The sequence below is a fragment of the Drosophila willistoni genome (genome assembly GCF_018902025.1).
Source record: "Drosophila willistoni isolate 14030-0811.24 chromosome 2R unlocalized genomic scaffold, UCI_dwil_1.1 Seg200, whole genome shotgun sequence".
Classification (NCBI taxonomy): domain Eukaryota; kingdom Metazoa; phylum Arthropoda; class Insecta; order Diptera; family Drosophilidae; genus Drosophila; species Drosophila willistoni.
The window spans coordinates 2,519,701-2,545,886 of NW_025814051.1; the positions used below are offsets into that span (position 1 = coordinate 2,519,701).

General features: G+C 35.2%; 1 protein-coding gene across 2 annotated transcripts in view; it reads left to right on the forward strand.

The window, feature by feature from the left end:
• The first annotated feature begins 15,039 nt into the window (after positions 1–15,039).
• Positions 15,040–26,186, forward strand: part of LOC6641771 (hemicentin-1) — a 116,712-nt gene continuing 105,565 nt past the window's right edge. For both annotated transcript variants that reach the window (XM_023175456.2, XM_023175457.2), the window contains exon 1: positions 15,040–15,141. In XM_023175456.2, the coding sequence (XP_023031224.1) occupies positions 15,114–15,141 (28 nt within the window). In that variant the 5' untranslated portion in view covers positions 15,040–15,113. The remainder of the gene's footprint in view (positions 15,142–26,186) is intronic.

Below are 26,186 nucleotides of genomic sequence, written 5' to 3' on the forward strand. Positions count from 1 at the left end.
GTCTAAGTATACCCAATTTCTGTTTTATAACACGAGCTGGAGTTTTGTCTGCATATGTAAAGTCTAATCTTGAAATTATGGCGTCAAAGTTTAACGCGGTGTTGTAAGAGGAAAGAGTCGAACTTGCTGTACCCCTAATTTTGTTTCTGATTATTCCCACTGCCTGGTAGTGTGTCGAACTCCCATTGTATGGGCGGAACAAATCATAAGCAAATGTTGCTGCTGACCGCCATGCAACATACTCTGCTTGACTACCACTAAATTCAGGGACTGATCTCACTATGTCAAGTGGTTCTTTGCACTCAACTCCTGGTACTATTTTTACTGTTTCAAACACTTCCACTTCCGGTGTGGACATTTTTAACTCATTCACTTGTCTGGTTAAATCTCCTATTTTTTCTTCTAAATGTGTTGAAAATTGTTGAGACTGAGCATTTAAAGCAGATTTCACTGCTTCTTGCATTAAATTAAATACTTCTTGGGCATTCATTTTTGTTTTATTCTCTTCACTTTCAGCACTCGATTTTATTTCTTTACACAGCTCTACCAACTCTTCGTCACTGCAATCACTTATCATAAGGAATTTTTTTCCTATTACACTTTATTAGAGCAAATTTTGTTTTATAACTAAAATTTTAATATATTTTTTTATTTATTATTTATTCCTTTTTTTATTAAAAAATGGAAAAAAATGGAAATCAAGAACAAAAATCTCACTTACATGAAATACATTGACTGCAATTTAAGATATTTCCTCCTTATTTTAGTTATAACAAATTCCCCAAGTGTCAGTCAGATGTCGGTGTGACGGGCGGTGATGACGTTGTTCGATGTTTGGATTTGTAGTTTTTCGCCTTTAGCTCTCCTAATGGTTTTATGTTTCCACAAAAAATTTTTTGAATTGTTGTTATTCACACGCGTTGTGTTTCGTGGATTCGCGTTTGGTTTACGTAGACTTTCACCCACGGAGTTTCGATTATTTATTTTAATATATTTATTTTAAATATTAAATATTTTTCTTATGCCGTTGGGCGCCAGTTATTTAAGTTGGATATTTAATTATTGTTCTCTTTATTAGCGGCTAACTTGCCGACTCGAAATATATTTAGAAACTAAACTTATAATATCTTATAAAGACCCAAAGAAGCCCACAGCCAACCAAGAATTGCTGAATCAGCGCCTCGTGCCTCGCTGGTGGCCGCGGTCAATGCGCCTCAGCTGGAGGATCATATTTCGGACGACCGTGAGACCGACTAAATAGCTGACACAGCTACTGTGACTATGTTGCAATTGCTTCCGCTCACTATTTTGCTTGGCTCGTCATAACTTATATATATATAAAATATTCAAAATAGGCTTCAATTGAGAACACAGTTTTATTTGTAATAGCGTTTTTTTTTTGTGGCCGATTTGAATTTTTTCAATTTTATTGATTTAATGTGGTCTACTATTATTAAATATGCTGATGTGTTTTTCCAAATGATGCCTTGATGAAAAAGACCTAATAGAAAGATGGAAAACGCACAAATTTACACATTTATTGATCCGTCCTCGTATTCGAAAGTTACCTGCAATATTCTGTTGATAGATTCTATCATTCAAATCAATCAAATTTTCCCAATCAATTAAATTTCAAGTCACTTTGGAATATTATTTTAACCTTGAGTGTTTAACAAATAACCACAAAATATTTTTCGATTGATTTTTTGACTCCATTTTTTTTTATTTTAGCAATTTTTATGAACTCAAAGTAAATTTATATATTTCTTTTAATCTCTTAAAACTTTAATTAACCATTTAAGAGCTTTAAGCTTTGAATAATTAAATTAGCCAAAGTCTCATTTCGACATTTGTTTAACTATTTCGGTTGAATTATTTTGCCATTTAAAGTTTTAATTAACTGAAATTCTCGACAAAGAGGCTGAAACTCGGCCTGCTTTCCCAATAGTTTGAGAAGCCCTGACTGCATTGCACTGGCAACAATAGGACTTCCGCCCACTCTCGTCATCTCCGCTCTCCCAGTCTCTTTACCGCAACAACAACAACAACAAACGAAGCCATTAAGAACTTGTTAATTTGCATTTTCCATTTGCAAATTTTCTGTTTTTTCTGTTTTATAATTTTTTTTTTTTGGTTTGTTTTTATTTTCACATATATAAAACTTGAGAGGAACTGAACTGAGCAGTTGGTATAATGAGTTGCCTGCGGTTGAGACCCTACCGCCATATCCTTCCCCACCACCCAGGGTATGTGTGAGCTTGTGTCTGTGTGTCCATGACACGTTCTTGCTCTCTGACACTCTGTGGCAATTTCCGGCTTTTCACTTTCTTCTGCCGCTTTATAATTGGTTTTCACTTATTGTCACAAACAGAAAAAGAAAATGCTCAATGAAATTAAAGAAAAGCTGGCTAAGCACTGTGCATGTGTGCGTGTGAGTGTGGCTTTTCTTTTCAAAACAAAGAAATACAACAACAAAGTCAGTAAATATTTGTTTGCCTCTGTTGCGTAACATACCGAATGAAGTGTAGACGGTGCCAGAGTATAAGGGTAGGTGGGTCATTCCCATTCCATTCAAGTTTGAGGGTTTGAGGGTAGTGGAGGTCCAATCGAGTGTGCAATTAGGTGAAAATAAGTGGTTCAACAAAAACGCCTTGGAGTATGCAATCATTTAAATTTCACTTCATTTGTCCTTTTATGATTTCCCTGCCCCATAGCTCTGCTATGCCCTGTCCTGCCCTTCTACAGAATGCCAGTTCAAATTAGAGTACCAAACAAAATTATTTTGATTTATATGCAAGGCCAGTCCATTTAGACGACAGTCTACCTGCCCGTTTCATTCCCATGCTACACTAGTCAACACAGACGAAATGTTTGGAAGATAACTCGAAAAGAATTCTGTGGGTTCAAAAATTGGAATATAATTTGTTATGCAATAGGCATATCCAGGTAAAATATAAGTTCATTGTAGCAATCAGAAATTATTTCCAATGATCTTAATAAGTCAAAATTAATACATATTAATGCTTAAAGTGCTTAAGCTTTTTTTTTAATTTATCTATAATTGCAAATGTAACTGTACTTGGTACCATTCCAACTATTTAATTTAATATAAACGATAATTTTTGGCTTCATTCTCTACCAAATTTTCGTTCGATAACAAATAGAACAGTTTTCTGTTTTATTTAAATTAAAATATGTCCAGACTTTGAATTTATAAATTATCAAAAAATTATAATGAAGAAGATTGAAAGTAGAAGAAGTAGAAGATTGATTTATTAAAACTGAAATCAGCTAAAAAGAACATCTGAATTTATTTGACTTTCGCAGGAGCCAAGAAATGTCTTCAAGTCAAAAATACGTGGAAACTAAACTTGTGTTGACGTCTTTTATTTGTACTTCCGCTTCGTCTGCGTCCTGTCAATAGATTTGTCTAAACTAAATGCTTTGATTTGCCACTTAAACTTCCACCATCGTCGTATACTTCTTCTGATCTACCTCCGGCATCCGCATATCGTTCTGCAACCTTGTATTTCCACGAATTTGTAATGCAAATTTAATTTGAAGACGCGACGCGACCAACAAATAAAAAAGAAAAGAAGGAAATCGTCAGATTCTGACTGGCTCGTTGTCCTGTCCTTGTGTGATTTGCCTCGTAATTTTGTACTTACATCAGCAACAAATAAGGCAAAGAACTTTTGGGATTTCGATTTTGCGTCATATGCATAAAACTCTTGTTGTTGCAACAACTCCATATAAGTTGGCCAAGTGTTTAATGTTTTTCGTTGTGTTTTGTTGTTGGGTTCTGATTGAAATGTTGGCAACTATTGGGGAAAACTGCCAGGCAAGTTTATTGGCAAATTGATGAAGTGCTCACTTGCCTCTTCGCATGTGCCAGCGGCGGCGGCGGTGGTTGTTGTTGTTGGCTATGGGTATGGGCATGGGAGAGTTTCAACGAATGAGTGCCACAAGGCTAAAAACAATTTCTACTTGAAGTTGCCCACCCACAGTCTCCCTCCTCCTTCTGCTCCTCACCACTCCAATCATTGCATGCCGCGTGCAATTTGGTGGCGCTGATATGCAAATTAAGTTGTTGCACTAAACGACGTGCCCGGTAACACGGGAAAGTGAGGCCAACTTTGCTTCACTTCTACGTCTCTAGCTCATTTTGTATTACAATTCGTCACAAAATATGTGTGTATGTAGATTCATATATGTGCATATGACGGGTATGCATGTGTGTTTGTGTGTGTGTGGCAAAAACTTTGCCCGCTTATGCAGAGAAATGCATACATTTCGAAATGCACGAGGCGATTGAAAAGGTTAACAAAACAAGAAGTTGCAAATACTTAAATGAAGATTTTACTAAAGACTGTTAAAATGAACTCCTATCATTTTATTTGGTTTGGTTTATTTTGGTTTATTTATAAAAAATTCAGTTGAAATAAAGATTCGACAGAATTTTTTCTATAAGAGCCCCGGTTGAATCTATATAACGTAAGGTTTTCTGCTATAAGAAAAAAATTTTTATTGGAGAAGTATTAGAGAGTTAGTAGAGAAGTAAGCTCTTATATTATCTGCTGAAAGAACGACATAACTAAAGTCTAATATTATTATCATGTACTAAATATAGTAGAGACAGAGAGGCGCTAAGAATTTTGTTAAGAAATCAACTTTAAAGTTTGAAGGATTCCCCTGGCGCACAAACTATAGAAAAAACACAGTCGAAAATCCTTTTAATGACAAATGCACTACCAAATTCGATTGCTAATGTCTGACCTCCTATTTGTAAAATCAAAAGTTGCAAAGTCAATATTTTAACATAATACACCAAGGATAAATAATTGAATCGAAAAGAAAAACTTATCGTGTAATGGAAAATTGGAGTCAGTCTGTAAACTTTTGATATAAACACAACTTTGTTTAGGCGTCTCAAACTGTAGAATCAACCCTCGTATTGTACGGTTGATGATTTGTTGCATGTTGCTGTACGATTCGTTGGTAAGATTTATGGGTGTAGGATAAAGGAGGTGGAGTGTGTTTGGGCGACAGGAAAGGCGCGCGCTTGCATAAATTGCTTTTGGTTATCGCGACAAGAGCCGAAACGCTTGCTCGCTCACTTCATTAGCTCAATAATTTGACAATAAATTATGCAAAAACACACATTTAAATAAAAGCGCACCCACACACACACGCGCGTGCAGACGCACATACATATACAAAAAGAAAATTGGAATAAAAATGCAGAAGAGTCAAATAAAGTGGAGAGCCTAATTAAAACTCCAAATATAACAAAAGTTCGCGGAAATATTTTTGTCAAATGTTTGGTGTTACCCTACCAAGGCTGTCCACAAACTGATACACACTCACACACTTATACACACACACGTATACACAATAATGACTGGGGAATATTGAAAATCAGAAATTGCCAAATCACAAATCGCAAATCAGAAATCGAAATGGAAAATCGTCATGGCTGGAAACGCAAATCACAAATCACAATTGCCAAAATCGAAATGCATAACAAAATTATGAGCCCAGAAACAATGCTATTGAAAGGACAGCCAGCCGGCCAAAAGGACGGAATTTCTGTTTCTGTGGGTGGGTCAGGCAGTCGGACGGATACGACCTTGTCAAATTATATGCTGAGCGGCGCTTAGCGGCAACGGAAATACGTATTATAAGCTTTTGCAGGCTTTGCTGCAAATCAAATTCGAACAGGCAACAAACAATTTCTAGTTAAAAGCTGCATTTACCCTTCCCCTCAAAGGCCTCGCCCATTATTTTGATGTTTCATTTATCAGATAGAGGCTCAAAGAGAGAAAGTGGAAGAGAGGGGCACACCATAGCTGGACAATTGTCGTTGGTTCTCCATCGTATGTGTGCGTGTGAGTATTTGGACTGCAATTTTAATTAAAATTTATTGATTTACAGCTGAATAAATGCACATTGCAATTGCATCAATGTCGCCGAATCGTTTTATTCCATTCTTTTGAGAGTGTTATGCAGGGAATTGAAAAATCTGACCAAAGATTTTTGCCCTGCCCCTTAATTTATATGGGAAGCCTATCTTGGTCATTCGCCTTGTAAGTTTTTAGATGAAAAGATTTGATAATGGAAAAATATTTGTCTTTAATTTTCAAATGTTATTAGATTGTACAGTAGAGGATAAATTCTTTACATTTTCTGTTTTAATTGCATTAAACATTGCCAAAGAAGGGATTAAATATTGTTAATCTATTAAATTAAACAACTCAAATTTTTTATCATTTGGATATTGCAACTAATATAAATTTAAACTAATTCTCTGATAAAAAGTAAATTATATTATATTATCTCATATTAACTCTGTAACTCTGCTGTAGCAAATCTCGTATTGCCCCGAGTAGTCAGTTCGCTTGATAACGGAAATTTGTTCAAAATCGCAAACGATTTTGAATTCTGGTTGCAGCCAGAAAATATTTGAAAATATTTTTCTTTGCCTACTTATTGGGGTTCCAGATATTCATTCTTTTGAAAGAAACTTTAGAATTCTTCTAATGCCTTTCAGTACGAATTTCGAGCATAGAATATATCTAACGTCGAACAGATGTTTCATTTCAAGAACTTATAATGTACAATATTTAAATATTCAAATCTCTATAGCCAAGCATGGATAATTTGAGAAATATCTTAACAATAGAAACAGCGCATTTAGCTGGTCGACTTGTTTGTAGACTTCTTAAGTTGTCTTCACCTCATTCTGGTTTCAATAATACATTTCCACTTTTAATTAAAGTTTTAGTTAGTGAAACATTTTTCAAAAGTTAGATGAAAAGTTATTTGGGCTGCTGCTTTTGCTGTTGCTTCTTTTGCTTGCAAGTTGTCTGCAATGTCATTAACAGGTGAAAGTTTTACCATACAACACACACACACTTATACACACATCATTTGATGTTGCTTAGTTTAGTTTGTTTTTCCTTTTTTTTGTGCTTTCTGTGTAGGCAACGAAAAGTGCAGACAATTACAACTGCGGTTCATTTGACAGTTTTCAGTTTTAGTTGAAGTTTTTTTGGTTTTAGTTTCAGTCTTGGTTAGGCCACTGATAATAAGAAACAGCAGCGTAGGAAAAGCTGTTGCATAATTAACGGCAACAAAGTGTTAAGAAAGTGCAGTAAGCCAAATGTTAACTGCCCAAACAAAAAGACAATGAGTGAAACAGCTACCAAGACGGCGGGATAGAGAGAGAAAGACAAAGAGGGAGAGAAAAAGGTGAAGAAAGTTGCGGCTGTAAATCAGCTCAAAAGAACAAAAGGCCAAGTACTAGTCTTTTATGAAAAGAGTTGCTTGAAATTGTTTTTTATCTTGTCTGTGCTATTTTCTCTACTTTTTTCCTTCATATTCTTTCCTTGTTTTTGTTCTCGAAGGATATAAGACTGTATAATGGGTGAGAATGGGGAGGTAAATGGAAACATCTGCTACGCTTGGGGAGATATTCGCTTGTTAATTACCAATGAAATATTTAAGACAATGTACTCTGAGTGTGAGGAAATCTCCCCCTAAATTGCTTAAAGTTGGCTCACAGGTGTTTATGGCCATAGTGCAATGACGTTTTTATAGGCCCCCAAGATATCATATACAGACATGTCGAAAGGTAATTTGATAGTTATGAGTCTCCCACCCTAACCGCATTTCTCTACAACGCTTCAATCATTGTTTTTTTTGGGGGGCTTTCAGCGGAAAGTTTCCCCAGGCCAAATCGCAATGAATATTTAGTTGGCTTGGTTAATTTGTGCGACAAGTCAAAAACAAAACACAAACCGAAAAGAAAAACAAAAGAAAATGCTAATTTTATTGACACCGAAAACGAAGGCGAAAGGGAAGAAACCAAAAGAGGAAATTAAAGCGAGTTAAAACGGATGGGGGGGAAGGCTGATTGCCTTGCTAGTCATTAACACATTTGTACAGGAGAGACACAACACCCGAGAAACCAGTGGCAAGGACACACCTACCTATACGCGAGACCTCCCCTCCTCATGGCCTTACTTTCTTGTCTTACTTCGTTATTCGTGCTTCCCTCTTTCTGCTTTTCGGCCTAATTAACACGTTTTGAATTGTGAATTTTTGACAGCGTAGGCAGCGGCGGTGAAAGTAAGACAGAAGTAGAAAATTATATGCAAAAAAGGATTTGGTGTTAAGGAAAACAAATTGATAGACCAAGTAAAAACCGATGGGACGCATACTCTTTAAAGAGGGGTACAATTCCATCAATTCCAACATGTCCAATCCATCAAATAGCCAGGACTCCTTACAGTTAATGTAAGCCTCAAAAATTAATAGGTGATCAGATTGTTCGGTTTTCTTTCTGTATATTAAAACTTTCTCTTTATTCAAATACAGCAATCTATACGCAGCTAAAAATCAATGGATTTTCTTTTACCTTTAATTAAAGTTTTGACAAGTTATAGTAGCATACCCTTAGCATGTCTCAATCATTGAGGCGAAAACTTCTAAATAATTATTGTAACAAAATGCCAACACCTATTGAAATCCTTTAACGCTCTACTATATTGAATTTTCATAGTTGGATTGAAGAGTTTCAAGGGAATTGTTTTTCGCACCCTTTTTCTTTGCATATGTTCAGGGGCAATAGCGTCAACTGTGTAACACTTGTAATATGTAGTATACCCTAATGATTCGTTGACTTCTTCAGTGCCAGTTGTTGTTGTTGTTGTTATTGGCTTTTGGGTCTGGTCTACCCTTACCTTCATCAACTGTAAATGTTGTTGATGGGCGGGCGGCAACCTTGAAGGTGTCAAAATAACATAAGGAGCTCTGGGAGGCGTGGCCCGACAATGTATCCCGCCCCTTCCGCCCACTTGTTAGGCACCAAATGAAATTAAAACGCGCATAAATTATATGCCAAAATGTTAAATGGATGAATGGATGGATGGGATGGTGGGAGGAAGAGTGGTTGGGCGGAGGTTTCCCTCAAAAAATCGTTGAATATATTAAGATATTTTCCAACGTTTTCATCGTTTTCTGTCGCTTTGTCCTCGCCTTTTGTTTCTGTTAATTTTCACATGCCGAAAACTTTCTCGATTGTAGCATATTTCCGTAAGGGTCCTCGCGGAGCTGCATAATTGCTCAATAGTGCGAAGGAATTTTTGTTTAAGCAATTAACAGGATGAATGCTTACTAAGAGAGGGGCTCTGGGGGTAAAAGGGGCGTGGCCTGGGCCTTGATTTATGTAGTAAAGTAGTGCGAGTGAGTGTGTGTGTGTGTGTGCGTACGTGAGTGTGTGTTCATGTCATTTCACATTTGATTAACTATAGTTGTTGCTGCAGCTGCAACCAAAAGTATTTCTCGTACAGTTTTAATTTGCTGCCACGCCCACATTACTTTTACCCACCAGCCGCCCAATCAACGCATCTTACGTGCATCTCAACAGCAGCAGCTGTCAGTTTGTGTGTGTGTGCGTGTGGTGCTTCATGTAAATTAATTAAAAATTCGCTTAAACCGCCGAAGGTTTTTGGAATCTGCACTTGCTTGTGCCACATTTTTGGGCTCGAATAAAAGACCAACATTTTCCATCAAGAACAACAAAAATCCCTTCTGACAAAAGTGTAAATTTATCTTACCTATCTACATTTATTTTTTTACAACCTCTGCTCTATCAAAGTTCAAATTCTCTCGTTTTATTTAAATCGAAATAAAAAATGTACGAAAAAAAGAAAAGTTTCATCCAGCTTGTTTTACCTCAATGTTGTATTTTATGGCTAGTTGTAATGCCAAGTGGCTGAATTTGCTACGAGACAGATGGGAAAGGCATTGGCAGGGTCTGAACGGGGCAGAATGGCAGAGACGACACGAACCAGTTGAAAGTATCACAGAAGAGTGAGTTAAAAGTTCTGTTAGGTGCCAGGCATATAAAAGATTGTTTATGACAACTCTCGATGGCACAGTGAAGACTGAATAAGTGAAGACTCAATAAGCCATGTTCTGGTAAACATTATCATCGCAATTGACTTAAGTATTTACAAGCAAATAAATAAGTAGTTTGCAATTTTAAAAACAAAATCAATAAAGCTCTCTGCTTAAACTCTAACTCTAATTTGACATTTTATTCTAGTTGATATCTATGAAATTTCTAAGGTAGATTAAAGTATAAAGGAACAAACTCAATTGGTGGATCTTAAACTGATGTCTTTCTAGTTAATAAGAAAATTTATCGAATTGTTTGTAGCATTTTCTTTTATTATCTTAATATCTCCTGACGCAGTCGGTGAATCTTTACTGTGGCCCTTTTCTGTCTTTTAGCTGAATGCTTTTATGACAACTCAATTTTGAAATACACTTTAGTTTTGCCAGCCTCAAACCGACATGCCTTCATCTCCATCTCCATCTCGATTTCCATCTACAGCACCCACTCCTCTAAAGGCATTCACCGTATTTGATCTACAAAACAAGTTGAAATTGAAGTTGGAGATGTTTTTTGAGTTTTTGCGTTTTCATTTTTGTTTTCCTCACACACACAAAACGCATAAATTTATGTCAAACATTTTTGGAGGAGCAAGAAAACCCCAAAAAACTCAACTCCAGGGGCGACGACACAAACAAATTTATTTGTTCGGCTGCTAGGGTGTGGGTGTATGTGTGTGTGTGTGTGTAGGAGGTGAGAGACTTTTTTAACAACTTTTTCTCTGTCTGAATGAATTTTCGTGTGTGGGTGTGTGTGTGTTTGTGTGTGTGAGAGAGAGGTATGTTTTAAACTTGCCTCCAACCTCTGTAAAAATAAGTTGTGAATTTTTATATTTTTTATGGGTTTAGCCTCTGGGGAAAACTGCTCATCACTTGAGGAAAAGTGTTTGAGGCAAATGTAGAGCGAAAATAGTTTGGTGTTTAGCCACTTATGCTGATTGCTGAGCCTCGCAAACACATACACCACTACACACACACACACACATACATACACATCGCATTGAGGTAGTTGAGTGTGGCAATTGAGATAAGTGCGAGGAGCCCTCAGGAAGCCCAGCTGAATGCTTCTTCAAGCCAAACACAACTGTTGATCCACTGAAGTTTGCTTCAGTGAAATGCAATTCACTGCATTGGGCCAACATGTTGCCAAAGAGACTCTCTTTAAGGGCATTAAAGAGAGAGTGGAACGAAATGGCAATGGAACAAATGTTCTCTTTGGACTTGAAAGAGAAACACATGAATTAAAGCTTAAAATACAAAGTTCTTTTTTGAGATGCAAATATACATATATGTATATAAAGGAAAGGTTTACTAGAATGTATATTTAGTACATAAAATTCAATTTTAATTAATAATTCTGTTGCCTTTTACAGCTGTTGTTAAACAAAACAAACCCAACCTACCTCAACATAAAATAAAAAGGAATGCCCTTTGCAACATATAGCGCTCTCTTTCGTGGCATTTGGCAACATGTTGCCAATGTCTCTTAAAAAAATTATGGCGCAATCGCCATTTCCTTTGGACACTTCGTGTTCACAATCGTATGGAATTCGTTGATTTCACGATGTCTTCGTTTCGCACACTTCGTTTATGGCAAACTTCGTTCATAAGCTATAACAAAACTCAAATTGCATTTAGTTGGTAAGAAGCATTCTGCGGCAACGGGCGGTAAAACGGAAAGTGGCGAATCAATTTTTCGGCGCAACAAATTCCGACGAATCCGAGAACTCTATATAAAAATCGTCGAATAAAAATTTGGATCGCGTGTGCCCAACTCGCTCTCTCAGTGTATGTGCTAGAGTGTCCGTATTTGGGTATGTGTGTGTGTGTGTGCTTGTGTGAGTGTGTGTGTGGTGCATATTGCATTGCCTACTTTTTTGCGCCGCAGTAGAAAGAAGAAACCGCGTCCATGTGCGTTTTGTAATTATGCAAATTGCCGACGGACACAAATGGCACTCAAGTGCAACTGTTGCCGCTTCCACAACCATCAAGTTTTTCTTCTCTATGACCTTGCCATGGCGCCCAACACGACTCGTTGGCGTTATGCCGCATGCATATTCATGCCGCAACAAAATAGAAAAGAAAGAAACTGGGCCAACTGGCTTGTTGTAGCAATTTCTGCTCAATTTAAGGCAGCATCCAAACAGAAAAGTAGAAACCAAAAGTTACCAACCTAACCAGAGTTGAGCAGAGCTGAACTCAATTCTATGGCACTGTGCCAAGTCAAGGCAAGTCGACCGAATAGAATAGAATAGAAATGGCAATGAAGATGGAGCAGCAGTTGGAGATGGGAGAAGAATTTTTGTCGCATCTGTCAAATCCTTATAATTTCTTTGCGTCTTCTTTGCTTCTACTTTTTTTTACTCCTACTTTGCTACCTACTTTTGCCAACTTGTTGTCCGCTCAGTCTGTTGCGCAAATAAAATGCAAATAAATTATTTTTTATTATTCCACAGTGACAGCTGATTCTTTTTTATTTTTCCGTTTTTTTTTTTATTTTTTGTTAGGATACTCAAGTCTAGCAAGTTCTTGAGGAGTCTCTTCTATATTGCGTCGCTGTTAAGAAATGAAATATTTTGTGCAAATTTATAATTGAGTTTATGAATAATAGAGCTCGGCCGTATGAAGTTACAAGGATAATACTTGAATTTAACTTGGGCAATAAAAGTTTTTAAATCTTATATAAATAAAATAACGCCAAAACAATCAATCAAAAGAGCCAACTGCCGGAAAAATTATGTGTGTGAAAAAGTTGTGGTGATTAAAAGTTTTCCCAGGGACACACAAAAACGAAATAAACACATGAAATGTAACTTTTGATTAAGTATCGTAAGAGTGATAATTTTTTACTTTGTTTTTAAATAAACTGTAGTCGAAAATACTTTTTTTCTTATTTAAGGAAATACTTTTGCAAAATGTGTAAAAATGTTGCACTAATTTTTTCCCAAATTAATTTTCTTAATTTTTGGCAATTTTAGCAACTATACAATTAAAAAAAGTATTACAAAAATGTATAGATTAGGTATGTATGTTTTCATTTGATTAAATTATCATTCCTTTGTGATATACAAAACATTATATTTGCAAGCAAAGTCATAATTTAATATTCAAACCCAATCTTATATAAAGTTTTCTTCATAAAATAAATCAGTTGATTAACAATAGCAATTAGGATTAATAACTTTGTTTTAAAGTATTTCGCAACTAATAGAATAATTGCAAATTAAATTATCAAAAAAAAAAAATGCAAATTTAAAGCTAAATAATTTTGAAGCTTAAGAATGGAAACTAATTAGGTAAAATATTACATATGAATGTTTACAGATTTTACAACTTAGTCAAATTATTGGTAATTGATAATTATTAAATTTAATGGCCAACAAATTTAGTCAAACTATTATTCCAAAGAATTTTGTGTCGGTGTCATACTGAGCATTAAGACTACAGTTTTCTCATTGTATTAAATTTACTAATTCATATGGTCTATGGATACAATCATTTTGCTCGTTTATTTTCTAAAAGCGTTGCCATTTCTGCTGCCAAATGTTAATGTTGTCGTGGTAACTATGGCCAACGATGTAGATTTTCAAACTGCAGCGAGTCTAAGCTTTCCTGAAGGATATGAGGATTGCAAATAGATAATTAGAAATTGCTAATTGTAAGCCATGCGAATGTCTCAATGCCAGTTTAAATGCCTCTTTAAAATATTTGTATGCAATATTAATAACTGCATCTTATCATCACAAATAGAGAAAATTAAGTCTTCAACTTTAACCTGAGCTCAAGCCATATGAAAGAGCTTTTGCTGTTTGCATTGAAATGTCATTTGACTTGAAATTAATCCCCCACGAGTATACGTATTACGTATATACACATATATAAAACATTTAAGGAGATTTCAATTCTGACAATTGTCATACAACCAAAATGTGCTTTGTCCCCGCACAGCTTTAAATAAATAGTGTAGCAATTGTTGAGCTCCCACCCCAAAGGATAGCCCCTCCCATCAGTAGCAAGTTCTTTCAACTAGAACACAAAGTCTAGGCTTGGCTTAGGTTACTCTATTACCAACATACCAGTTTACATCTCACCTTTCGCTGGCATACGTGTAATGGGAGTGTGAGAGAGATGGAGAATACAGTTGGGGGCTAATAAGTCCAGAGCACGCAAACAATTTTCGAAATTCTGACTGACGTACTGACTACTAGTGGATGGCTGGCTGCCTGGTTGGTCGCCTCATAAGTTACAAGCCCGTAAACATGAATAAGACATTAGGCAACAGTTTACATGTGTAGACGAACCTGAACCCCAAACAGAAACTTCATTGCCAGTGTCCAGAAGATGGATCCCATCTTTCTTCTGTTGCTATTTCTGCTACTGCTGCTGCTGCTGCTGAAGCTTCTGCTGACCGACCGCACACACAAATTATGATTATTTGGGAAATATGTTAATTTAATGTCTGGGCGTTGTTTTCTGGCCCACTTTTTGCTTTTTGCTGTTTAGGCCTAATATCAGAAGGTCCATTGCCATGACCACTACACTACCAAGTACAAATTGAAATGTCTGAATGCTGCTTTAAATATTCATTGCCTACAACTAAGCGCCTTGGGGTTGCATTTTGCATGAGCTCAAAAAGTATGCGTGTGTGTATAGGAGTATGAATGAGTATATATGTGTGTGTGTGTACGTATATGTGACTTGCATTTAATTTAATTAAAACATTTAATTGTAGTGGCAAACCATACAATTCGCACTGGCATCTCGAGAGTGTGTAATATGTAGCATAAAAAATGCAAAAAAAATACAAGAAAATAAAAATGAAATCGAAATGAGAGAGAAAACCTGTTAAATATGCAAATAAATTCTCAAGTGAGCCCATAAGTAGGCAACAATTAAAAATGCATGTTGCCTTTGCATTAATTGTTAAATCAAATGTGCAAATTTAAAAAACATTAAAATGCAATTTGCTGCCAGTTCTCATCAAACTGTATAACCAAGGCCAAGGATTATTTTGCAAAATTGCCAAATAAGAACAACAACATAAACGGAAAAACCAACACACACAGAGAGAAATAAACCAAACGAAAAGCACAGAGAAAAACAGAGAGAGAGTGAGAGGGAGAGGAAAAGAGAGACCCAACAAACAAACAAACATGGAGACCATAAAGCTGCTCATTATCGGTAAGTTTTATCTCACAATTAAACAGCACCAACAATTGCATAGCACCAGACTGAGGCTCATGCTGAGGTTTATTCGGTTTTGGCCTCGATTCACTTTGGACAGGATTCGCTTTGGCATTTCACAATTGCTACGAAACAGTTTTTTTGTTTTTGCCTCAGACAATTTGCTTTTGCCAATATTTTTATAAAATTTTCTTTTGTGCCGAAGAAATGAATGCCCTTTTTTTTTTTAGTTTGAAGTACAAAAACAACTTTAACAATATTTAATATTCATAGTTTGAACTTTAAACTTTGATTTTAATGTTAAGAAAACGTCAAAGAAAAGAATGAAGTATTTATATTTTCTTTCAGTAGTTAAATAATTAATTTTCAAAAATACATGGTTTTATTATTTTTCGTATTAAATTCTACTCACATAAATAAAATATAGAAACCAAAACAGAACTTGTCATAATTGTCGCTTTACAAGCTTAAGTCACTCGACTTCTTTTCTGGCTTCTTTCTGGGATTAGATGTGCTGTTTCTGCGTTTTTTCTCTTTATAATAGTACAAATAAAATAGACTTAGCTTTATTCTTAATTAGAATATAACTCAATTTTTTTTTCGATCAACTCACTTAGAAAAACGTTCAGTTCCCTAATTTTGAAATATACAAATTATGTTTTAAGCCCATATCAAATTTTTATAAATAAAATATAGAATGAAAACTGCCTGAAGCAAAATCAACATAAACGAAAATAATGGATGAAAAAACGATTACATCCATTTAAAACAAATTTTTTTAAATTAAAAAGTATAACATACATATATTTTCTTTGCACAGGACTTACAGTATATTTTACTCAAAAATTGAAAATGAGTTTTAAAGAAGACAAATTATTTTTTTTTTATTAATTGAAGCCAAAAATTCTATTGAATTAGATTTATTAATCCTGAACTATTTTATTTTTTATAAGTAGATGCATAAAATATTAGTATTGAATATAAGCTTTTGGTTTCAGCTATAACTTTTTATCTTTCTTTCTTTAGCTTTGTTATAAATGGGACATTTAATTTCTTCATTAATTGATGAATAAATTTATTCGCTTGATCAACTTGATTCTATACATACATATTTGAAATATTTTTATACTCACTCGTTTGCTGTAATTTGGGATCGTTCTCTGCAATTGTTTATTACTTTTGGCTTTTATCATATAGGTAATTAAAAATTTGACGACTGTCAGAATTTATAAGCCGCCTCAATGACTTTTTTTCGCTGGGGTTTGTTACATGGGTTTTCATGATACTCTTTAGATTGCAACCACCTACCGCAGCAATTGCTTGGTTAGCTTTACATTTTTCTTGCCCGGTTTATGTGCGCTTGGGGAAATTTCACAATGCCACAAAGGCGATGCGTAAACGGGGTGGTCGGAGAGGGTAGGGAATGCGAATTGGAGGGAAGAATGCGTGGTCATGACCATAAACACAGACAGAGTCAGAGACAACCACATATACTTTGTGTGTGTGTGTATGTGTGTGTGTGTGTGAGAAAGAGAAGGAGAAAGTTTGTTGAACGACCCCCAGTCATCATCACCATGGTCATATCATAGCGGCATCTTTCATGCTGCCCATCGAAAAAAAAATTTGTTAACAATTCATTTCCGCGCTTTGGGCTTCATAAATTGCTTTTATTAGGCAGGCGCAACGAAAGCAAAGTAAGGAAAACCCTCAAACCCCCCCTAAAAAAAAGAAAACAAAAAAGACGCCAAAAATATATAATATAGAGGGTAATAATACACTTCAAGTTTTTTTTTTGCATAACAAATAAAAGCCGTTAAAATGGAAAGGGAAAACAAATTAAAAGAGAGAAAAAGAGACTGAAGGTCTACTCCACCTACGCGAGAGCCAGTTGACAAGTTGTGAAGTTGAATGAGATGTGGGGGGAACGGCAGAGGCAGTGGGTTGGGCTGAGATGAACCGGACTCTCTGTGGCCCGGTGGCTTGTGGCAAAAGTTGTTGACAGGCACGCAGGCAATAAAATTCAATATTTCATTAAAACGCACGTTACGCATACGCAGCGTGTGCCCCCTGTCCAAAAAGAAGCCAACAGAAACAACAAATTGTACAAGTAACGAAAAACCAACCGCAGCAACTGCGTGTTGCTGTTATTGTTGTTGTTGTTATTGTCGCTGTTGCCTTTATCACGCGCCCAGACGAACGTTCAAATCCGATTTCGTGTTATTAGCACTGGCCTCATGCCTTCTGCCACATGCCACACACAGCGAGGTGAAATATAGAGCGTAGAGTGGGAGTGTCCACTACGTAGTCAAATTTCTCCCATCGAATTGAGTCGTTTGTCGTTCAAATTGTAAGTGAGTGTGACTGAATGTGTGTGTATGTGTGTGTGTGGGTGTGGGTGTGTGGGTGAATGTGAGTGCTGCTGTTGCTTACTTGTTAGGCGGCTGCGACGCTGACAGATTATTTACTTTATTATTCATAAGGACGAACGCCGCTCCATGGTTTCGCTCTCTGGTTTTTGTTTGCGGACTGAGTGTGTAGGGTCAGTCCATGAACAGTTAATCATTGAGTGAGAAAGGGTAACATTACCAACAAAAGGTATATTGGGTAGTAAGCCAATTAACAACTTGACCAAAATGTTAACAACTGTCTTTATTATGATGCCAATTGACATAAAACCCGTTAGTTGATTCCTCTTTATTACCTTTTCTTGTTTCAATATACCTTTTGTTAAAGTCTCAGCACCACTGTTTCTAGCAATTGCCAAATAACCAAATGTTTATTTATATCAACAATCAATGAGCTGTTATCTCAATTGCTGAATATATGTATGTACTAACACATTAAATAAAATAAATGAACAGTTAAAATTTTAAAACCGTTACCCAATAGTAAAGCCGTTTTTAACAAAATAAATAACAAGAGTTTAAATTTTGTACTTATTGGGTATATTTGGATAAATAAAACGATTAAAACTTTCTTATTTGAATATCTACTTTATATAAATCAAACATAGAACGCATAAAAAAATCGATTACAATAAACTACGTTATACCAAATTCATTCAAAATAGTAAATAAAACTAAAAAAGAATTCAAAGTTCAAAAATAAGTTCAAATAACAAATAAAAAAACCATATAATATGTATATAGAATCATCGGATTACTAAATTTTAATCATAAAAGGTTATTAAATAAGATTAAGAAATTTAAATTAATTTTCTCATTTGGCGCAATGCAAAAAAACAAATCTTTTGAATATAGTTATTTTCAGTCTTAAATTTTTATGTCAAATGAATAATATTTTAATGTTTTAGACACATGTCAATAGAGACCTCATCAAATTAGTGACCAATGAGAAATTAATATGCTAAAAGAAACTAACAATTAGAGAATTCTTTTGTATGTGTCTAATCAAATGGTAAATCCACATGAATTCATTTCTCTTTGCAAGAATTTATGACTTTGTTAAGTATTTTTTAATGTATTTTTTCGAAAGATTGATAAACTTTATTTTGTTTTTCGAATCGAATTAATTACAAAAGTAATCTCTGTTAAATTGTCTTGGCTTTAAATTGCTTATTTTCTTTTCGTTAATGTCCTTTCACTTTATGCCCTATCCCTCTTTTTTGCTTTAGAGGGTATTAATCGTGTCCAGGACATTGGCTCCGGGATCTTCGTTTCTGTTGGCTGGCATACTTATTACTCATTTCGGATTTATTAATTGCGTCTCCATTGTGTGTTTGTGTGTGTCGCGTAGCAAGTAAATTAATTAGCAAATACTTGCTTTAATAATCATTTTAATGGAATTTGTAATTTAATGCGAGCCTAACGAGAGTTTTATGTGAAGATTACGAATCTGACCCTACACCCACTTACCCCCCATGGCTACCCATTCCATGATATTGATTTTATATGTCTGACAAGTCACCGCATTTGGCCGGACCGCACAATTTTGCTTAAGCGGCTTTAAATATTTCAACAAGTACAAGAACCAAAACAAAAAACAAAAACAACAACACGCCAAGTTGCCAACTGAAACCAATATAAACGAAGCCACTTCTCGGTCAGTCAACTTTTAACATCAATGTGCGGTGAAGGAGGAGGAGGTGCTGATGGCGGGGAGGTGGACTGGCTCTGGTCAGTCAATCACTTTATACAACTTTTATGGCCTGCCATTAATTGATGGCAATTTCAAGTAGGCCGAGAAGGTGTTTGACAGCCTGCATCATAAAAAAAATACTCACTTTAAGCTAACAGAAAAAAAAACAGAAAAATAATTATGCAAAATAAAACTCAAGTGTATTTTGCGTGCCTTTTTACGACGATTTGATATGCTAAATAGCCGAAAAGTTGGCAATAAATTTTAAAGCTTTCAATTATATTACGATAAGCTGCACGTACGCCAGGACCCAAAGAAAAAGGAGATTTCAATCATGAAACAAATTTGCTGAATTGTATGAGAGAAATATTTGCCACTAGCTTGCACATCAAGTAAAAACACATCAGCTTAACAGCTGGATAACTATACAGACACACAAACTTAGATGTACATATATAGAATTCGCTTCGTTGCATAAATTGTCTGAAAAGAAGAAGTTTTCTTTACTGGCTTTAAAGATTTTGTCATACAAAATTTCCATATAACCTTATGCCATGTCTAGATATATAAGCATGTGTGTGTTTGAGTGTGTATGCGTGTGTTATCTTTTAATTAAACATGAAAGTGAGTTGGCGAGTAAATTTGCTTAAAAACGCACAAACACAAGCAAACATCAGCAGAGACACAAACAAACAAACAAATAAACAAACAAACAAAACCGCCTGCGGCTATAAAGCGGGCAAACAAAAATCGATTCAAGCAAAGCTTTTACCAAAAGAAAAACCACAAAGCAGCACACAGGAAAACTCACACAAAAAAAGAAATATACACTTATATATAAAAGTAAACAGAAAATACAACAGAAACCAAGAAAATCTGAGGTAAGAACCCGAAGGTGAAGATTATAATCGACTTAAAGGTGCCCAAAGTTAGTTAACCCATATTTTTGGAGCACAAAATCAGAAAACAGCTGCTAAAACTGTACAGTTTGAGTACTTTTACTCACTAAATGTATTAGCTATTAAAAGTAATTAATTAAGGACCGAATAAACATTGACGAACATCTAGGTTACTGATAAGTGTTGTTCCGATTTAGATCATAGGAACTATTGTCAAGCTAGTTGTTGAAATAATATCCTCTTGTAAATGTTTATTAGATAAGGAAATAAATACAGTCCTTTAAGTGAGTACATTAGCAAATGTAGCTAAACAAATGAAATCACTCGCATTAGAATTAGTTCGCTGTTTACTGCATAACCATTTCCCTAACAATTTAGATTAGAACTAATAGGTATAACTTTTGCTACTTAACGATGTAATATTAAAAACGCTTAAAAATCTTTAACAACTTATCAGATAATGTGAAGCTTACAGTTTTAGAAGCATTCACATCACATAAAAACCTTTGCTAAGTTTATTTTTCATACTAATTTGAAAATGTTTAAACCAAAAACTAAAGAATAAAACAAATTTTTTAAAAACGTTTCCCCACTTTAAGGCAAAGACACATTCAAATGGCTTTTTGGTTTTATGGGAAGATTAAATTTTAATAATTCATGACTTCTATGGAAAAACAGATAACTGCTGAAACACAATTTCTGAAAAAAACAAACAATTTTAGCTGTTAAGTGAATATAATTTACATTTAAAGTGTATGTTAAAATGTTTTTTTTTTTTGTAGCGTAAAAAAAAACGATTTTCATGTCATTAAATGTATCTCGTAAATAATCTTAAATAGTTTAGTTAACCGTTTATAAATATAGCTTAAGGCAAAAATTAATTGACATTGCATATTTTAAAGTCCTAATTTAAGCCTTGAAAATTAAGACATTTTTAAAGTAATTAAAGATCGAAAATAATGTCGGAAATAACACAAAAATTGCTTTGCAAATAGAAAACGAATATATATTTGTCGTTTTTCGACTTAAATTTACTGCTATACATATGCAGCTTTATTTTGGGTGTCCCATTTCCTTACATGTAATTAGGAATGCAAATGTTTTTTTACACGAATTTAGTCGAATATGTAATTCAATACAGTTTAAGTATTTCCCTTAAAGCAAAGAAACTTCAACCACAACTAATGCGAATGGTGTAAGCAATTTTAAATAGAATATCTGCCACATGAAACTAACCAGAATCAGAATGTCAGAGTGTAAAGACCCAAAAAACTTTTCCCTACACCAACAAAACCTTTCACATGTCACTCGCCGACAAAAAAAAAACCGACGACGAGACTATACACCTCAGTAAGCAGAGACAAAAAATTGCAACTATGGAGGATTCCACATGCCGTCATGTATGTATGTCCTTGTCTCCAACAATCGTAACACCATTCCTACAACCCACTACTTCACTTCACCTCTTTACTCCAGAGCAGAGCATTGCCGGCTGTTTGCCAAAAACTTTTTCTCATATAGAGAAGTACGCTGCTTTTAAGCAGAACCACTAAAATCAAATAGCTAAAGCAGAGACGGCGTCATATGTGACAAAAACCGAGAAGAGCAACGAGGCAAGACCACAACCAAGAGACAACAGAAGGGAGAAAGCAACAAGGACAATGGCACTAGTTTGAGCTTCATTTTTATTTCGGTTGTGACTCAGTGGGTTGTTTGCCTGGCTGGCTGGTTGGTTGGGTTGCTGGCAAGTTATGAAAGTTGGTTCAAAATTTATAAGATTTGCTCTTACCTGATATGTGGCTGGTTGCATACAGATCACGTCGCCTCGTTGAGGGGCAATAAAAACGTGGCAGCAAGTCCTAAACCAAAATAAATTCAGGCAACAGACCAAACATCATACGCATATCTAATTGAAGCTGAAACCGCAAAAACGCACATAAATACATACATACAACCACACACATTTTACACACAAGCTTAAACAAGAGAGGAAGAAAAAATGAACGAAACTGCTGAGAAAACACAAATCAAAGGCACAAATGGAAAAGGCACGGGCAAGGCCATAGCCATAGCCAAAGCCAAAGAAACCGCAGACAATCACACAAAATGTCCTTTGGGTGCAAAATCGATTAAAGCATTGGCAAAGCCGAGTAGAGGAAACGGAAGTCAATCAACAGACAAAGAGTAAGGACTACTAGAGGATGAGCATGAGAACGACAAAGTCTCACCTGAGACGCTGACATAAGGGAATTATTGTATAGCAACAACATCGCATCTCATCTCTCTGTCTCTGTCTATCTGTCTGTCTGTCTGTTTGACTGTCTGCGTCTCTTGTATCGCTTGTCTGCCTACTGAAGTTGCTGCTGTAGCTGCTGCTGCTACTGATGCTGCTAATAAGCCGAGCGGCAATGTCAATTTCAGCTCAGGATGTGTTTCGCATTAGCAAGAAAGAAAATTCCGTTGATGTTTGCTCTGGGGAGAAGTGGCGAAGAAATTTTGTGGAGAAATGGAGGAGAGAACTGTAATTGCACGACAAAGTAAGCGCGTAACTGCATATTTACATATCACTCAACGGCGACAAGGACAACAGCAACGTCGACGACAACGACATCGAGCATGAGCATGGTATCTGTGGAGTAGGAGGAGGAGTACGAGGAAAAATGAATTAAAATAAATTAAAGCATGCTTTCAGGCGGCGCACCATGTAAATAATGCAGCGTAATTTTTCTCACGCACCAGACACCGATACAAGGAACAGGGAAACATTGCTGACAATGACTCCTCTTGCAGCTACCAGCAGCAGCAACAACAACAACAACGACAACATCAGCAACAGCAACAGCACTGATTGATATGTCTGTCGGCAAGTCCTTTTTGGGATTCCTCACTACAACACACACATACACATCGACAGTGTATCTTATCTGTGCCCTCTCTTTTCCCCTTTAGGTGTTGAATCATTTACAAACGCCTTGTCGCTATGTTGATTGCGCCAAGAAAAGACAACAACAACGGCTACAGTAACATTGACAACAGCAGCAAGATGATGAAGATGAAGATTGGCGCTGTAGTGCGTGGGTAGGAGAGAAATTATTACAGCTGCTTGTGGCATTCCCCATAAACACGCACAAACACCCATACTTCCAACTTTACAAGAGTATTGCCAACGTCCATGGGCGTAGAAATGTCGTAGCGAATAATTCGAGAAAACACTTTATTTTGTTTAAAAATAGACCAAATTTAAATGAAATTTGATTTTCGAGCAGTTTCTGATTTAGAATGTCAATCAATGGAAAAATTCCTATAACTGCAAATAAGGGAGACAGTTGCATTTTGGATGGGACACTTTTCTTTAATCTAATAAAATACAATTCACACTTTTAAAGAAAATGGTATACAGTGGTGGTCAGCGGGTTAGCCCCTTTTTTTTTGTTTGATTTTAAATTTGATTTTCTCGGCTCCTAAGAAAGTTAATGAAGAAATTTTTTCAGTAATTTGTTGGTTATTGTATTTAGATTATGACACGTAATTATTGTCATGCCAGCTTTCGACGTTTTTTTTACAGGTGCGTTTGAAAAAAAATAGGCCCCCCAAATGCTGGCCATTAGTTTAGCCCGGTCTTTCTAAAATCTTTAATATTATAGTTAGACATGTGTATTCTTTGAAGAAGTTGTAGATCTAGGTAATCTAAGATAAACTGCATACCAAAAATTTTCATTTTAGCCCCAGTATTTGATTTGGGGCCAATCGAAATTTCGGGTTTTTGTATGTAATTCTTGAGGAGTCTTGGTTTGACGCCGTTTTACGATACCAATTTAAACTAAAGTAATATTTTCTTATTCTAAGTATTAAACTGAATTGAATTTCCCGTCAAATGATACATGTTTCATAAAAATCCGACAAAAATTAGATTGATTTCATCGCCCATACTTTAAAAAATAACCAGGTTAAATAAATTTAAAAAATTTCCCATACATGCGTGCAAAGAAAGAGATGGAGGATGTGTGGGAAATTTTGCTTACCTAGTTTTTTTAAAGTATGGGCGATGAAATCAATCTAATTTTTGTCGGATTTTTATGAAACATGTATCATTTGACGGGAAATTCAATTCAGTTTAATACTTAGAATAAGAAAATATTACTTTAGTTTAAATTGGTATCGTAAAACGGCGTCAAACCAAGACTCCTCAAGAATTACATACAAAAACCCGAAATTTCGATTGGCCCCAAATCAAATACTGGGGCTAAAATGAAAATTTTTGGTATGCAGTTTATCTTAGATTACCTAGATCTACAACTTCTTCAAAGAATACACATGTCTAACTATAATATTAAAGATTTTAGAAAGACCGGGCTAAACTAATGGCCAGCATTTGGGGGGCCTATTTTTTTTCAAACGCACCTGTAAAAAAAACGTCGAAAGCTGGCATGACAATAATTACGTGTCATAATCTAAATACAATAACCAACAAATTACTGAAAAAATTTCTTCATTATCTTTCTTAGGAGCCGAGAAAATCAAATTTAAAATCAAACAAAAAAAAAGGGGCTAACCCGCTGACCACCACTGTATATGTATACATACATATACATATACATATATGTATGTACGTATATTATTATTTTTTTTAAATGACAAGTGCGACCAACACATTAAACTGATTTGTTTTTAAATTTAAAAATGATTTGTTTTTAAAATTAACAACAGCAGTTAAACTTAAACTTTTATATTTATTGTAACATTATATATATTGTTTTTTTTTACACTTCAGTTATGCCATGAGGGGAAAAATAGAAATCGAGAGTAAAAGTAATTCAAGTTTTAAGAATCAAAAATGAAATTAAAATCAAAGGGTTTTGTTGAAATTATTATATATCAAAGATTTTATAAAAATTTGGGAAATAGTACCTTTTGATCACTGAAATTAATGAATCTGCAAAATGAATATTAATATTAAGTTAGGACAAAAATTCAATGAAAAGAAATAAAAAATGAGGAAAACTTTCTTGAATAAGGTCTGATCCGACGATTTGCTATACTTGATCTTAATTAGGGAAGCACATGATTAAAAATTTGATACCCGCTACAAAGTTATAAAAATGTCGTATTCATATTTATTAACAGTTGTATGATTTGCCGGCTCGAGGTCGGCTGATAAAAAGGTCGCACAAATCAACAATTATCATATTTAATAACTTGATTTTCAAAAAGTAATCGGAATATTTAAAGGAATCTGCAAATTCTACAAATTTCTACAAGAAGAGTCAGATACACATATATTTTGAAATATGAATCTGGACCATATTTTTATGACTAAAATTTGACCCTATATCATAGAAATCAATTTAGAGATCAGTTTCTTTGACCATATCGAAACTGCCACTACTTTTTATCACCAATAAGACATTGAAAGAAAATAAGTTAACATTTTTAAATTAATGAAACTTTCCTAAAATATATCTTAACAATGTTTAACAAGAATATTTACCCCTTTTGTTAATATTCCAACGACACCCATGAATGCCGAGTGAAGCACGAGTCTCTGAAGGCAAATCAATTAGTTGATACATGCCACATGAGTTGGCAGAGAGCTTGAGAGGGCTTTACTCACACAGCTTACAGCTGATCAAAGTGCAGTTTTGGGGTTTTTCAAAGGTGACTGACTGCCAAGTCCTTCTGTGGCGCAAAAACTTTGTCGCACAAACACAAGCAGAAACCTCAAAGTGCAACCAAGTAGATTTATTTAAGCGAATCTAATGACCAGCTTGCATAGAAATTCACATTTTCTCTTTCGAGTATCTACTGCATAACATACAAATTGTGTGAGAGTAAATATTTCTATCAAAGAAAATTAAATCTTTTTTTTCTCTGTGTGTGATAGATAGAGATATCTATGTATACACATATCAAGCAGTAGCCAGGAAATCCTACATAAATCACATGAATCAAATTATGTAGAAAAAAAACTAAGTTTATCAAAGGTAACTATGCAATGCCCACACACACACACACACACACACACACACACACACACACACACACACA